Below are 15,011 nucleotides of genomic sequence, written 5' to 3'. Positions count from 1 at the left end.
GTGTCTAGCCTACCCCTCCTTGGGGACAGGTTGTGTCTAGCCTACCCCTCCTTGGGGACAGGTTGTGTCTAGCCTACCCCTCCTCGGGGACAGGTTGTGTCTAGCCTACCCCTCCTCGGGGACAGGTTGTGTCTAGCCTACCCCTCCTCGGGGACAGGTTGTGTCTAGCCTACCCCTCCTCGGGGACAGGTTGTGTCTAGCCTACCCCTCCTTGGGGACAGGTTGTGTCTAGCCTACCCCTCCTTGGGGACAGGTTGTGTCTAGCCTACCCCTCCTTGGGGACAGGTTGTGTCTAGCCTACCCCTCCTTGGGGACAGGTTGTGTCTAGCCTACCCCTCCTTGGGGACAGGTTGTGTCTCGCTTACCCCCTGTAAGGGGAAGAAGCAGGTCCTCCTCATCCCTGCTGGGTGGTCCTTGCCAAAGCAGCCAGGAGTATCTTCAGCTCTGCTGGAACAAGAGAAAAGAAGTAAAGAGCCTCAGAAGCCAGGAAGAGAGAGAGCAAGACAAAGATCAGAGATCCAGACTAAGACAGAGTCAGACTACAGAAAGATAAGGACAGCAGAAAGGAAAAGTTTATATTTAATCTGACAGCACAGCAGAGCTAAAGAGGTTCAGATGTAGCAGAGCTGAATGTGTTTGTCTGCCAAACCTTATGCCAAAGCTTGCTGATAACCAAGATAGAGTTTGGAAGATTGTTCCCTGATGAGAGTTTATTGAAGTAAAGCTGTTTTCAACATTAATAAAAGCCTGGACTCCATCATTTCTACCAATCCCTCAACTGCTAACCACCCATTCTTTTCACTGCTGCCTATGACCACGCTTGGAGTTCCCAGATATCCAGGTAGGAGCACCGTGACAAGTGCAAAGCCACACCAAAAGGGACACTATAGGCAAACCTTACACCACTCTGGCATTCCTGCACCTGGGTCCCACCATCACCATCTACATAAGGGGGACTTAGTCCCTTGTTGTTGAAATGCAACTGGCGTGATGACAAAAACTATAAAAAAACAAACAAAAAACTCACATACCACCATAGAAGAGACCCCTGGCACGGGACCTGCCCGCTGCAATGATATTGGTGTTCAGTGATGTCATCAGCTCCGATAGGCGGGCTTTAGCGCTGCCCTAGCCAGAAAATCCCACCCATCAGTGCCGGTGACGTCACCGGGCTTCCCCAAATGTATATATAGGAAGGCTAGAAGTGTGGGGAATGTGGTGGCACCAACAAATAAAAGCATAAATATACAGGTGAACAATCCAAAAATAAAGCAACCATTAAAAAGTTTTTTTTCCATGTGGAACATGTGGGGTGCGCAAAAGGGTAAAAATGACTAAAAATCTGGAAGAAATACAGCTGGCTCATGTGTGCAGGATACCGGAGGTGTTATTACCTGTCCGTGTAATAAGATCAGAGAAGAGCGAATCGAGTCCCACAACGTAGAATTCGATCCGAATTTCAGGATAAATTTGATTCGCCCACAAGCCGAATTTCCTCGCACTTTGTGTCAGCGAATCGATTTAACCTGAAATAGTATATAAAACAAATAAATTCAAACTTGCCGCCTCCATCTGCTCGTAACGGGCCGCCAGCCTCCATCTTCGGCCGAAATCCCGTACAGCGCAAGATTACATCATCACGCCGGCCGGCACGATGACATCATATGTCACTACACCAGGCGGCGTGATGAAGTAATCTCGTGCCGCACAGGATTTTGGCCGGTCTCTTCAAGCAAGATGGCGGCGGCCGCCCCGTCACGAGCAAACGGAGGCGGTAAGTTGATTAAATTAAAAAATTATTAATTTTACACTTAGATGCCGCGATCATGTATGAACGCAGCATCTGAGAGGTACAATGGGCGGGGCTATCGCAGCTCCCCGTCATTGCACCTGCTAGTTACAAAAAAATGCGCTTCGTGATGAAGTAATTCGTCACAGCAAATTTTTTGTGAAATTCTGCGAATCAGCCGAAACGAATTTTACTAGGAGAAACGGTCTACATCCCTGACGAGAGAGAACGATTATCCGAAACGCGTTGAGGCTTTTTTGACACTCCTAGATACCCGTAACCTAGTCCAGTGACGTCACATAGCGCTCGGATTTGATCGCGAGCTAGCGAGTCTAACATCGAGCGGTGCCACCGGCCGGGGCAAGCTCATGTGAATGCACGTGCGGGGTATTGTCGCGCGGGACCATATTATTGATACCGATTTGAACTCGGCCTTACAAGCTTCTGCTAGGAGAAACAGTAGCAAAAATGCAACTGGGTTTTTGGAAGGAAAAAGGCACAACTGTGCAGCAAACTATATGCTGCTGGTGGTGCTGGAAATCTGCCTACAGTACAGTCTGCCGAGCCTCGTATCTAAGCCTCTCATGTGTGATACAGTCTGCTGAGCCTCGTATCTAAGCCTCTCATGTGTGATACAGTCTGCTGAGCCTCGTATCTAAGCCTCTCATGTGTGATACAGTCTGCTGAGCCTTGTATCTAAGCCTCTCATGTGTGATACAGTCTGCTGAGCCTCGTATCTAAGCCTCTCATGCGTGATACAGTCTGCTGAGCCTTGTATCTAAGCTTCTCATGTGTGATACAGTCTGCTGAGCTGTGTATCTAAGCCTCTCATGTGTGATACAGTCTGCTGAGCCTCGTATCTAAGCCTCTCATGTGTGATACTGCCTGCTGAGCCTTGTATCTAAGCCTCTCATGTGTCGCGCGGGACCATATTATTGATACCGATTTGAACTCGGCCTTACAAGCTTCTGCTAGGAGAAACAGTAGCAAAAATGCAACTGGGTTTTTGGAAGGAAAAAGGCACAACTGTGCAGCAAACTATATGCTGCTGGTGGTGCTGGAAATCTGCCTATAATACACTTAGGTACTGTAGAAGCTTTCTAACTGGTCAAATGGGGGGGGGGGGGGGGGGGGGGGACGGACGGACGACTACTGTCTCCTTAAATTATCTTTCTCCAGACAGTGATGTGATCTCTCCCTTACAGGCGTTTATTGCGCCTGTTCATTACCACAAAAAACAAAAACAAAAACCAGCAATTTTTCAGTTTAATAATCAGTGCACCAAACCGGAGTAGCCGTGGTTTAGGAGGCTTCATGGTACATTGTGCGCAGGGATCTGCCCCTAACAGAGAGAGGAGTCCTGCGGCCCGAGTCATAGAGCCCCATTCAGGCCAATCGCAGCGCGGGTTATTCAGGTAGAATGCATTCGGACCTGAATCAAATCGGCTCATCTCTATTTTGGATCCCATTTATGCCCGGCTTTACGAAGCAGACTGACGCGGGCAGAACGGCCACTGTCCCCAGAAGTTGTGTAAGATGATGAAACGCGTTGTGTAACATTACGGGTGGAGATTATGCAAGACTGCAGCGCTTCTGGTCAGCGGCACGCAAAACTTACATTTTACATCCCCGTAGCCATATTTTCTTTCCTCAAAACACGGCCGTGAATCTATCGGGACCGAATGCAAATTATTTAAAGGGCCAGCGCGCCGTCTTGGTTTATAATATAGGGCAGGGACAGGAACGTTTTTATGATACAGGCCATTAGAAAACAGTGTAGAGAACCTTCTGAGCAAAGCTGTAACGGAGAGTTACTAAGGAGAGAGCGTCCTCGGTCTTCAGCGGTCTACCGAGGACGCCTTTGTGGGACAGATAGCGAGAGGTCACATGTTCATAGTCAGGGACAACAGGCGGCCTCTGTGCGGTCACACAGGAGACTTCAGCGCTCAGGACTGAAGACAGACCCTCCGCGGTAACGCTCAGAGCTTTGGCTGGAGGACTTTTCTAATACAAAGACACTTCTCTCTCACGCACACGAGCGCATCCGTTTTATTTGGCAGACCCATTGACTTCAATGGATCCACGGATGTACGGAGGCAGACAGCACATGACTGATCCGTGTTCCTCTGCATCCCTGTGGCCGTTCCACTAAAGGACAGAACACGTCCCATACGTGATCTGGATGAGGGACCTATTGAAGTCAATGTAGATGCACCATGGACGGTATCCGCGATCCGAGGAGCCGGGTGTGTGCACTGCAGGAAAAATAATCCAATACTGCTTCACGTCTCCTCGCTGTAGAATGTCGACTTGCTGTCAGTGAATGGATCGATTCATAGTTTACATCCAGAGGTTGAAAATGAATTCCATTGACACAATGTAAGGTAAGAGTTATCATCCAGGAGGACAGCACCAGAGGCTGAGACCCTGTGCAGAGCTGAAGGCTGTTACAATGTATCAGTGCAGGTAAGAGTTATCAGCCAGGAGGACAGGACCAGAGGCTGAGACCCTGTGCAGAGCTGAAGACTGTTACAATGTATCAGTGCAGGTAAGAGTTATCAGCCAGGAGGACAGGACCAGAGGCTGAGACCCTGTGCAGAGCTGAAGGCTGTTACAATGTATCAGTATCAGCCAGGAGGACGGACCAGAGGCCGAGACCCTGTGCAGAGCTGAAGACTGTTACAATGTATCAGTGCAGGTAAGCGTTATCAGCCAGGAGGACAGGACCAGAGGCTGAAGGTTGTTACAATGTATCAGTATCAGCCAGGACAGGGCCAGAGGCTGAGACCCTGTGCAGAGCTGAAGGCTGTTACAATGTATCAGTGCAGGTAAGAGTTATCAGCCAGGAGGACAGGACCAGAGGCTGAGACCCTGTGCAGAGCTGAAGGCTGTTACAATGTATCAGTATCAGCCAGGAGGACAGGACCAGAGGCCGAGACCCTGTGCAGAGCTGAAGGCTGTTACAATGTATCAGTGCAGGTAAGAGTTATCAGCCAGGAGGACAGGACCAGAGGCCGAGACCCTGTGCAGAGCTGAAGGCTGTTACAATGTATCAGTGCAGGTAAGAGTTATCAGCCAGGAGGACAGGACCAGAGGCCGAGACCCTGTGCAGAGCTGAAGGTTGTTACAATGTATCAGAGCAGGTAAGAGTTATCAGCCAGGACCAGAGGCTGAGACCCTGTGCAGAGCTGAAGGTTGTTACAATGTATCAGTGCAGCAGGTAAGAGTTATCAGCCAGGACAGGACCAGAGGCTGAGACCCTGTGCAGAGCTGAAGGTTGTTACAATGTAGCAGTATCAGCCAGGACAGGGCCAGAGGCTGAGACCCTGTGCAGAGCTGAAGGCTGTTACAATGTATCAGTATCAGCCAGGAGGACAGGACCAGAGGCCGAGACCCTGTGCAGAGCTGAAGGCTGTTACAATGTATCAGTGCAGGTAAGAGTTATCAGCCAGGAGGACAGGGCCAGAGGCAGAGACCCTGTGCGGAGCTGAAGGTTGTTACAATGTATCAGTATCAGCCAGGAGGACAGGGCCAGAGGCCGAGACCCTGTGCAGAGCTGAAGGTTGTTACAATGTATCAGTGAAGGTAAGAGTTATCAGCCAGGAGGACAGGACCAGAGGCTGAGACCCTGTGCAGAGCTGAAGGTTGTTACAATGTATCAGTATCAGCCAGGAGGACAGGACCAGAGGCCGAGACCCTGTGCAGAGCTGAAGGCTGTTACAATGTATTGTTCTGACCGGGTGGTATAAACCATTTGCCTCTTTCCTCGGAAGTATTCCTGACCCCGGTAAATATTTACAGCGGAGGAGCTGGAATCCGTCCACGTCTGCTTCTTCTCGGTGAGGCTGGTGGAGCTGTCAGGCGCTGGCGGAGATTCCTGCTCACTCACACAGACTCCCCGAAACCAAACCTGCCCGGCCAACCCAGCTTTCCCAGACTCCAGATCAGAGGAACACTATACCCATGACTGTGCGGGCAGAAGTGCGGAAAAGCTGGGTGACAACCCCTTAGGGTCGCCCGTCCGTGGTCTCACTCTTACATCGGTGTGGGAAAGCTGGGTGATGGCCGCTGAATGCACAGAAGGAGGCGCGAGGCACAGTGAGAGCTCAGCGTTTATTCCCCAGTATAACAGACACAGCAGAGTGGATGCTTCACCCAGGAAGGGGCCCCAACACAAGCTGACCCCACCCTGCCAGAACCCTCTGTCATGTGACCACCGATCCCGAAGGAGGAGACTCCCCGCAGCGGTCACACAAGATAACACAGAAAGGCACTTTAAGAACGTTGAAGAGGGAAAACTCCAGGAATTAAAGGGGCACTCCGCCTTCAGCTGTCTCTGCCCAAAAGGCTGGAGGTAAAACTACAATGACCAGGTGGAGCGACCCAACCTGCATCATCCATGGACTTCACCTCCTTCCTCACTGGTGGAAACAGCCCAAGGTGAAGAAGCCCTTTAAGAGAAATCTAGTAGTTTTAGTCAGAGTCTTAAAGCTGAAGATACAATGTGACCATCGGCCATAAGCAGACGGTGCCCCCCGCTTCCATTCTGCTAGGCATTTTATTCAAAATACCAACCAGAATGGACTCTTCAGCGTGTGGAGTTCCCCTTTAAGGTGACACGGGTCTGTGCCTGTATGAAGGATACGACAGAGCATGCTGGGACAGCTGCAGCCCGAGAGTAAATAAGGAGACCATTTAGCGTTTATCTTCTAGCGCCCCCTAGTGTTCATACACCACAGTCCCAGAGAGCAGAGGCCCGGGCCTCATCCAGTGGTCTACCCGCGGCGTCCACATCCGTAGTGGTTCAGGGCCCAGTGATAGAACAGCAATTTTATAGAAACCCATAAATAGTATGTGATGGAGCGGCCGGCATTAGGAGGGAGGACGTGTAATACAAGGGGCCCCGGCCAGGACGTGCACGCAGGGGGCCCCAGCCAGGACACAGAAGTCTTCTCAGCAGATCAGCCGCTCATGTAGCTGGCACAGCTGCTCGGGGGACAAGACGAGGCGGTGGATCTTGCCCTGACCCGGCTGGCAGGGGAGGGTCACCCGGCCGAAGTACACGGTGTCTTCTCTCTTCTCCTCCTTGGCCTGAAGAAAGAACAGAAGATGGAGAACCCTCTGGTGGAAGAGCCGCAGGTGGCAAAACATGCATGTATCCTCCCCAGCCCCCCCCCAGAACATGCATGTATCCTCCCCAGCCCCCCCCCCAGAACATGCATGTATCCTCCCCAGCCCCCCCCCAGAACATGCATGTATCCTCCCCAGCCCGCCCCCAGAACATGCATGTATCCTCCCCAGCCCGCCCCCAGAACATGCATGTATCCTCCCCAGCCCGCCCCCAGAACATGCATGTATCCTCCCCAGCCCGCCCCCAGAACATGCATGTATCCTCCCCAGCCCATGCATGTAACCTCCCCAGCCCCCCTAGAACATGCATGCATTCTCCCCCGCACGCCGAAACATGCATGTAGCCCCCCCAGAACATGCATGCATTCTCCCCCGAAACATGCATGTATCCTCTCCAGCCCCCCCTCAGAACATGCATGTATCCTCCCCAGCCCCCCCCCTCAGAACATGCATGTATCCTCCCCAGCCCCCCCCCTCAGAACATGCATGTATCCTCCCCAGCCCCCCCCCCAGAACATGCATGTATCCTCCCCAGCCCGCCCCCAGAACATGCATGTATCCTCCCCAGCCCGCCCCCAGAACATGCATGTATCCTCCCCAGCCATGCATGTAACCTCCCCAGCCCCCCTAGAACATGCATGCATTCTCCCCCGCACGCCGAAACATGCATGTATCCTCCCCCAGCCCCCCCCCTCAGAAACATGCATGTATCCTCCCCAGCCCCCCCCTCAGAACATGCATGTATCCTCCCCAGCCCCCCCCCCTCAGAACATGCATGTATCCTCCCCAGCCCCCCCCCCCCAGAACATGCATGTATCCTCCCCAGCCCCCCCCCCCCCAGAACATGCATGTATCCTCCCCAGCCCCCCCCCCCCCAGAACATGCATGTATCCTCCCCAGCCCCCCCCCCAGAACATGCATGTATCCTCCCCAGCCCCCCCCCCCAGAACATGCATGTATCCTCCCCAGCCCCCCCCCCCCAGAACATGAATGCATCCTCCCCAGCCCCCCCCCCCAGAACATGCATGCATCCTCCCCAGCCCCCCAGAACATGCATGCATCCTCCACAGCCCCCCAGAAACATGCATGCATCCTCCACAGCCCCCCAGAAACATGCATGCATCCTCCACAGCCCCCCAGAAACATGCATGCATCCTCCACAGCCCCCCAGAAACATGCATGCATCCTCCACAGCCCCCCAGAAACATGCATGCATCCTCCACAGCCCCCCAGAAACATGCATGCATTCTGCCCTGCAACCCGAAACATACATATATTCTCCCCCGCAAGCCGAAGCATGCATGCATTCTCCTATGTACCATCCACCTGGACACAGCACCATGTACATATAACACGTATGTACCATTCCTATATTGTGAGAAGATTCTCACCTTTATAAAGTCTGTTGATGGAAACGTAGCAAAATCTGTTGGGACATTTGCCCCGGGGCACTGGGAGACCGTCTCCTTCAAGACTTCATCCTATCAACGGGAGAGAAAAGCAGTGTTGCGAGTAGTACAGCCATTGTGTCCTCACCAGGACGACGCCACCCTCTTACACACCCGCCGACATGACCGCCACCCTCTTACACACCCGCCGACATGACCACCACCCTCTTACACCCACCTTGAGCTTGTCGATGGTGTCGCTCAGAGCCTGCAGCCGGGCAGTCTGCTCTAGGAGCTGGGATGCGGGGTTCCCTGTACGTGGAGAGGAGAACACACCGATGTGACTATGACCCCCCAGATAGCGCCCCCCGTCCAGCACAGAAGCACGTACCGCCCTTCTTGTGTGTGATGTTCACCACCTTGGAGTTGGCGCTCATCTGCTGCAGGGTGTCCAGCAGCTGGCTGGTCTTGCGGTACAGTGTGCCAGTCATGGCCTCCTGCCGCTCCTTGGGTAGAGTCAGTTTGGCGATGTTCAGAGGAGGAAGCGTCGCCAGCTCGTCCTTCATGCGCTTAGCCTGGGAGGAGGGGAAAGAGAGCGCCTCCATTATAACGCTATTACAGGCTCAGAAATCCAACCACAGATGATGCAGAGCCGAGTGTGCGGCCCAGGGCTGTGACCAGACTCCCACTGTAACAAACACACAGCTGCGGACAAGAAGTGGATGCTGCGGGTCACATGCTCAGGCCTCACCTTCAGCCGGTTGTTCTCGTGCTTCAGGTGCTTCATGGACAGGCGCAGGGTGTCAATCTGCTGCAGCAGCAGGGGCGAGTCCTTCACTTGGACTGGGCCAGAACCGTTCAGCATGGACTGGTTGGCGGGCACACCTGGTACAGGGGGGAGGTGCAAAGGAAACCGTCATCAGGAGGCAGGGGGGAGGAGGGGCACGCATCAAGCACAAGTGGAGAGCATGAGCAGGTAGAACGTAGGCCGCAGCACACAGGATGGATAGACTGGACTCAGCAGGGGTGCTGCATGCACAAAACGGACGGAATGGAAGATACTCCTGCTACAAGAGCTCCACACCTCAAGTCTTCTGCTCCAGACACACCCAAAGCTGCAGTCAATATACTTAGTCTTATACTCCAGTCACATCAAAAGCTGCATTATGCCCAGTCTGTACTAGTTCTATACATATAGTAACTGCAGTGTGTCTCATACACAAGTCACATCCAAAGCAACAGCAGAATCTCAGATAGCATTCTGAAAACTAGGAAGACTGAATGCAGCTCTGGATGTGACTGGAGTAGAATAGGAAGTACAGCTCGCCGTCTGTGGCGCTGACGATCCGGATCCCCGAGCTCCTCTGGTTACAATGAATCCTGCCCCACCTGCGCGGGGATGAGACACAAGAAGCATGCGCGGCGTGCAGTACTGTACCTCTCTGCTCTTCCTCTGTCATGTGCAAGGAAGGAAAGAGAGCGTCGCCCAGGAGGAGGTCCGAGGGCGACAGAAGGAAAGAAAGGGGCGGGCATTAAGAAAAGAAGAGGCGGAGTCATCCACAGTCCCCTCCCCTTCAGGAAATAGAGCTTACCTCCAGCAATCCCGGACACGATGGACGCCACCCCCGACCCTGGGGATCCGCGCAGCCCCTCGATGGTACGCTTGGACTGATTGGTCAGCCGCTGGCGGAGCTCCGCCTTCTCAGACTCCAGCTGGTCGATGTCCGCCTGCAGGGCGTCCATGGTCTCCTCAAATTCCCTACACACAATATTATCAGTCAGTGCCCTGGACTCCATCACTCCCGGTAAAGCTGTGTGACAGCCTATATGGCCGCCATTACAGCTGGTCACAGCTTCCCTACACAGGTCAGACTTACTTCTCCTTCTTCTTCAGCAGGGTCTGAGTTTCCTCCAGTTTCGTCTGGATCTTCTCCACCCGGTCGTCAGCTTCTTTTGAGGCGCTGTCCAATTTCTTCTCCAAAAGACTCAGCCGCACGTGGGCTTCACTCAGCTCCTCGCCCTAGGAGCAGCACATGGAAAATACTGTTTCCTGGCGCTGCGCTGTACTGCGGGAGGTGTAGCGTTTCCTGGCGCTGCGCTGTACTGCGGGAGGTGTAGCGTTTCCTGGCGCTGCGCTGTACTGCGGGAGGTGTAGCGTTTCCTGGCGCTGCGCTGTACTGCGGGAGGTGTAGCGTTTCCTGGCGCTGCGCTGCACTGCGGGAGGTGTAGCGTTTCCTGGCGCTGCGCTGCACTGCGGGAGGTGTAGCGTTTCCTGGCGCTGCGCTGCGCTGCGGAGGTGTAGCGTTTCCTGGCGCTGCGCTGCGGGAGGTGTAGCGTTCCTGGCGCTGCGCTGCGGGAGGTGTAGCGTTTCCTTGCGCTGCGCTGCGGGAGGTGTAGCGTTTCCTGGCGCTGCGCTGCACTGCGGGAGGTGTAGCGTTTCCTGGCGCTGCGCCTGCACTGCGGGAGTGAGCGTTTCCTTGCGCTGCGCTGCACTGCGGGAGGTGTAGCGTTTCCTGGCGCTGCGCTGCACTGCGGGAGGTGTAGCGTTTCCTGGCGCTGCGCTGCACTGCGGGAGGTGTAGCGTTTCCTGGCGCTGCGCTGCACTGCGGGAGGTTGTAGCGTTTCTGGCGCTGCGCTGCACTGCGGGAGGTGGTAGCGTTTCCTGGCGCTGCGCTGCCACTGCGGGAGGTGAGCGTTTCTGGCGCTGCGCTGCACTGCGGGAGGTGTAGCGTTTCCTGGCGCTGCGCTGCACTGCGGGAGGTGTAGCGTTTCCTGGCGCTGCGCTGCACTGCGGGAGGTGTAGCGTTTCCTGGCGCTGCGCTGCACTGCGGGAGGTGTAGCGTTTCCTGGCGCTGCGCTGCACTGCGGGAGGTGTAGCGTTTCCTGGCGCTGCGCTGCACTGCGGGAGGTGTAGCGTTTCCTGGCGCTGCGCTGCACTGCGGGAGGTGTAGCGTTTCCTGGCGCTGCGCTGCACTGCGGGAGGTGTCGTTTCCTGGCGCTGCGCTGCACTGCGGGAGGTGTAGCGTTTCCTGGCGCTGCGCTGCACTGCGGGAGGTGTAGCGTTTCCTGGCGCTGCGCTGCACTGCGGGAGGTGTAGCGTTTCCTGGCGCTGCGCTGCACTGCGGGAGGTGTAGCGTTTCCTGGCGCTGCGCTGCACTGCGGGAGGTGTAGCGTTTCCTGGCGCTGCGCTGCGGGAGGTGTAGCGTTTCCTGGCGCTGCGCTGCGGGAGGTGTAGCGTTTCCTGGCGCTGCGCTGCGGGAGGTGTAGCGTTTCCTGGCGCTGCGCTGCGGGAGGTGTAGCGTTTCCTGGCGCTGCGCTGCGGGAGGTGTAGCGTTTCCTGGCGCTGCGCTGCGGGAGGTGTAGCGTTTCCTGGCGCTGCGCTGCGGGAGGTGTAGCGTTTCCTGGCGCTGCGCTGCACTGCGGGAGGTGTAGCGTTTCCTGGCGCTGCGCTGTACTGCGGGAGGTGTAGCGTTTCCTGGCGCTGCGCTGTACTGCGGGAGGTGTAGCGTTTCCTGGCGCTGCGCTGTACTGCGGGAGGTGTAGCGTTTCCTGGCGCTGCGCTGTACTGCGGGAGGTGTAGCGTTTCCTGGCGCTGCGCTGTACTGCGGGAGGTGTAGCGTTTCCTGGCGCTGCGCTGTACTGCGGGAGGTGTAGCGTTTCCTGGCGCTGCGCTGTACTGCGGGAGGTGTAGCGTTTCCTGGCGCTGCGCTGTACTGCGGGAGGTGTAGCGTTTCCTGGCGCTGCGCTGTACCGCGGGAGGTGTAGCGTTTCCTGGCGCTGCGCTGCGGGAGGTGTAGCGTTTCCTGGCGCTGCGCTGTACTGCAGAAGGTGTAGTGTTGTGGCTGATGTCATCCAGGACTCACCTTTATCTTCAGAGACTTCTTTAACTCTTTAATGACCGTTTCCCTGTCTTCTAACTTCAAGCCCAACCCCTCAGCATCCATAATCTCGGCTCGCAGAGCGGCTGCTCGCTGCTCTACAGGAGGTGGAGACTATGAGAGAAGGCGAGACTTGTGTGAGCGACAACCTACATGATCAACAACTACTACCGACACCCTGCCCCACGATGATGAGCCCCTCCCAGCAGACACCCTGCCCCACGATGATGAGCCCCTCCCAGCAGACATCCTGCCCCGCGATGATGAGCCCCTCCCAGCAGACATCCTGCCCCGCGATGATGAGCCCCTCCCAGCAGACATCCTGCCCCGCGATGATGAGCCCCTCCCAGCAGACATCCTGCCCCCCGATGATGAGCCCCTCCCAGCAGACATCCTGCCCCGCGATGATGAGCCCCTCCCAGCAGACATCCTGCCCCGCGATGACGAGCCCCTCCCAGCAGACATCCTGCCCCGCGATGACGAGCCCCTCCCAGCAGACATCCTGCCCCGCGATGACGAGCCCCTCCCAGCAGACATCCTGCCCCGCGATGACGAGCCCCTCCCAGCAGACATCCTGCCCCGCGATGATGAGCCCCTCCCAGCAGACATCCTGCCCCACGATGATGAGCCCCTCCCAGCAGACATCCTGCCCCGCGATGATGAGCCCCTCCCAGCAGACATCCTGCCCCGCGATGATGAGCCCCTCCCAGCAGACATCCTGCCCCGCGATGATGAGCCCCTCCCAGCAGACATCCTGCCCCGCGATGATGAGCCCCTCCCAGCAGACATCCTGCCCCACGATGATGAGCCCCTCCCAGCAGACATCCTGCCCCACGATGATGAGCCCCTCCCAGCAGACATCCTGCCCCACGATGATGAGCCCCTCCCAGCAGACATCCTGCCCCACGATGATGAGCCCCTCCCAGCAGACATCCTGCCCCTTGATGAGCCCCTCCCAGTAGTCACCTTGCCCCTTGATAAGCCCCCCCAGTAGATATGACCCCATGATAGGCCCCTCCCAGCAGACATCCTGCCCCTTGATAAGCCCCTCCCAGCAGTCACCTTGCTCTGAGGCTTCTCAGCGTCATACTCTCCCTCCTGCATGGCAGTGGCCATCTTGTTCATGGTGGCGATCAGGATGGCACAGGATTGGCGCAGACACTCGTACGGGTTGCTGCCCTGTGTGCCGTAAATCTACAAGAGTGAGAAGCGGATGTTAGCGGACAGATGTAAATAAAGTTATTCTGGTCTCCGGCGGCCCAGGGTTCGCCCCTCACCTGCTCTGCGGCTTTGAAGGCCACGTCCTCCAGTTTTAGAGCCTGAAGACCCTCATTCTCTCCTAGAGGGGCAATCATCTGCGCCCCTGCAGCCGCCACCTCCTGGAAGACCGCCACCACCCACTTCAGGTGTTTACGGCAGTCTAAGAGAGTCTCGGAAACCTGCAGAGACAGCAATGATGAGGGTGTATTCACCACCACAAGCGTGGTATCTGGCCAGCCTAACACATGCACAAGGGGGCGCTGTAATCCTGTAGATGACTGCACGCACCTGCTGACCGAAGCTGAGCGCCGCGGGGATCCCGGCCGCCTCTGTGCCAGGCATCCTGCGCCGAATCTTCTTACAGAACTGCCGGATGTCGCTACACGAAGTCTCCAGGTCCTTCAGGAGGATGGCGAAGTCCGACGCCTCCTGTCCAGGCTGAACGGCACAGAACACACAGGGTCAGATGAGGGGGGCAGTAGTACTGTGGTGGGGGGGAGTAGTATGGTGGCAGGAGTAATAATAGAAGTGATAGAAGAGATTGTAATGGTGGCGATAGTAGTTGTAATAGAGGTTATACTAATGATGGTGGTAGTAATAGAGGTGATAGTACTAGTAATAAAAAAGACTAATGGTGGTGATAGTAGTTTGGTGGCAGGAGTAAACATAGAAGTGATAGCAGTAGTAATAGAAATGATTGAAGTGATGGTAGTAGTAGTAGTAATAGAGGTTATACTAATGATGGTGGGAGTAATAATATAGAGGTGATAGCAGTAAAAACAGAGATTGAAGTGGTGATGGTAGTAGTTGTAATAGAGGTTATAGTAAGGATGATGAGAGTAATAATAAAGGTGATCGTAGTAGTAATAAAAGACTAAATGGTGGAGGTAGTAGTTATAGTGGTGGAAGTAATAATAGAGGAGATTGTAATGGTTTTGGTAGTAGCAGTAATACAGGTGATAGTAATGATGGTGGCAGTAGTAGTAGTAATGGACATTGTAATGATGATGGTAGTAGTAATCGAGATGATACTAATGATAGTAGTGGTAAAAGTAACTGTATTAAGTGTAGATGATAACAATGATGATGGTGGTGGTAGTAGTACTAGCGGCAGCAGCGGTATAGTGGTGGTGGGACTCACATGTAGGAAGGAGCGCAGTCTGCTCGCTTCTACCCCCATACAGTCCAGGGCGCCCTGTGTAAACTGGTGGAGAGAAGGGAGACAGTCAGCAGGACTACTACACCCAGGACAGGAGACAACACTGCCACAATAGACCATACCATATCCATAACAGGGGAGGTATGACATCACTACATAGACCATACCACACACAGGACAGGGGAGGTATGACATCACTGTATAGATCATATCACACACAGGACAGGGGAGACATGAAATCACTGCATAGATCATACCACACACAGGACAGGGGAGACATGACATCACTGTATAGATCATACCACACACAGGACAGGGGAGACATGACATCACTGTATAGATCATACCACACACAGGACAGGGGAGACATGACATCACTGTATAGATCATACCACACACAGGACAGG

General features: G+C 54.8%; 1 protein-coding gene across 2 annotated transcripts in view; it reads right to left on the bottom strand.

The window, feature by feature from the left end:
• Positions 1-6,429: 6,429 nt before the first annotated feature.
• The window catches only part of LOC122938890 (dynactin subunit 1), a 59,982-nt gene continuing 51,400 nt past the window's right edge, over positions 6,430-15,011 (bottom strand). Inside the window, exons 17-29 of one of the 2 annotated variants that reach the window (XM_044294747.1) lie at positions 14,587-14,649; positions 13,734-13,883; positions 13,463-13,624; positions 13,248-13,379; positions 12,171-12,299; positions 10,185-10,327; positions 9,900-10,066; positions 9,746-9,760; positions 9,059-9,192; positions 8,699-8,882; positions 8,546-8,619; positions 8,311-8,400; positions 6,430-6,880 (exon numbers count right to left, since the gene is read on the bottom strand). In XM_044294747.1, the coding sequence (XP_044150682.1) occupies positions 6,743-6,880; positions 8,311-8,400; positions 8,546-8,619; positions 8,699-8,882; positions 9,059-9,192; positions 9,746-9,760; positions 9,900-10,066; positions 10,185-10,327; positions 12,171-12,299; positions 13,248-13,379; positions 13,463-13,624; positions 13,734-13,883; positions 14,587-14,649 (1,581 nt within the window). In that variant the 3' untranslated portion in view covers positions 6,430-6,742. The remainder of the gene's footprint in view (positions 6,881-8,310; positions 8,401-8,545; positions 8,620-8,698; positions 8,883-9,058; positions 9,193-9,745; positions 9,761-9,899; positions 10,067-10,184; positions 10,328-12,170; positions 12,300-13,247; positions 13,380-13,462; positions 13,625-13,733; positions 13,884-14,586; positions 14,650-15,011) is intronic. The other variant, XM_044294756.1, reaches the window with a different exon arrangement.

Source organism: Bufo gargarizans, chromosome 1 (genome assembly GCF_014858855.1).
Source record: "Bufo gargarizans isolate SCDJY-AF-19 chromosome 1, ASM1485885v1, whole genome shotgun sequence".
Lineage (NCBI taxonomy): Eukaryota > Metazoa > Chordata > Amphibia > Anura > Bufonidae > Bufo > Bufo gargarizans.
This window is presented reverse-complemented; position numbering and strand designations above follow the sequence as displayed.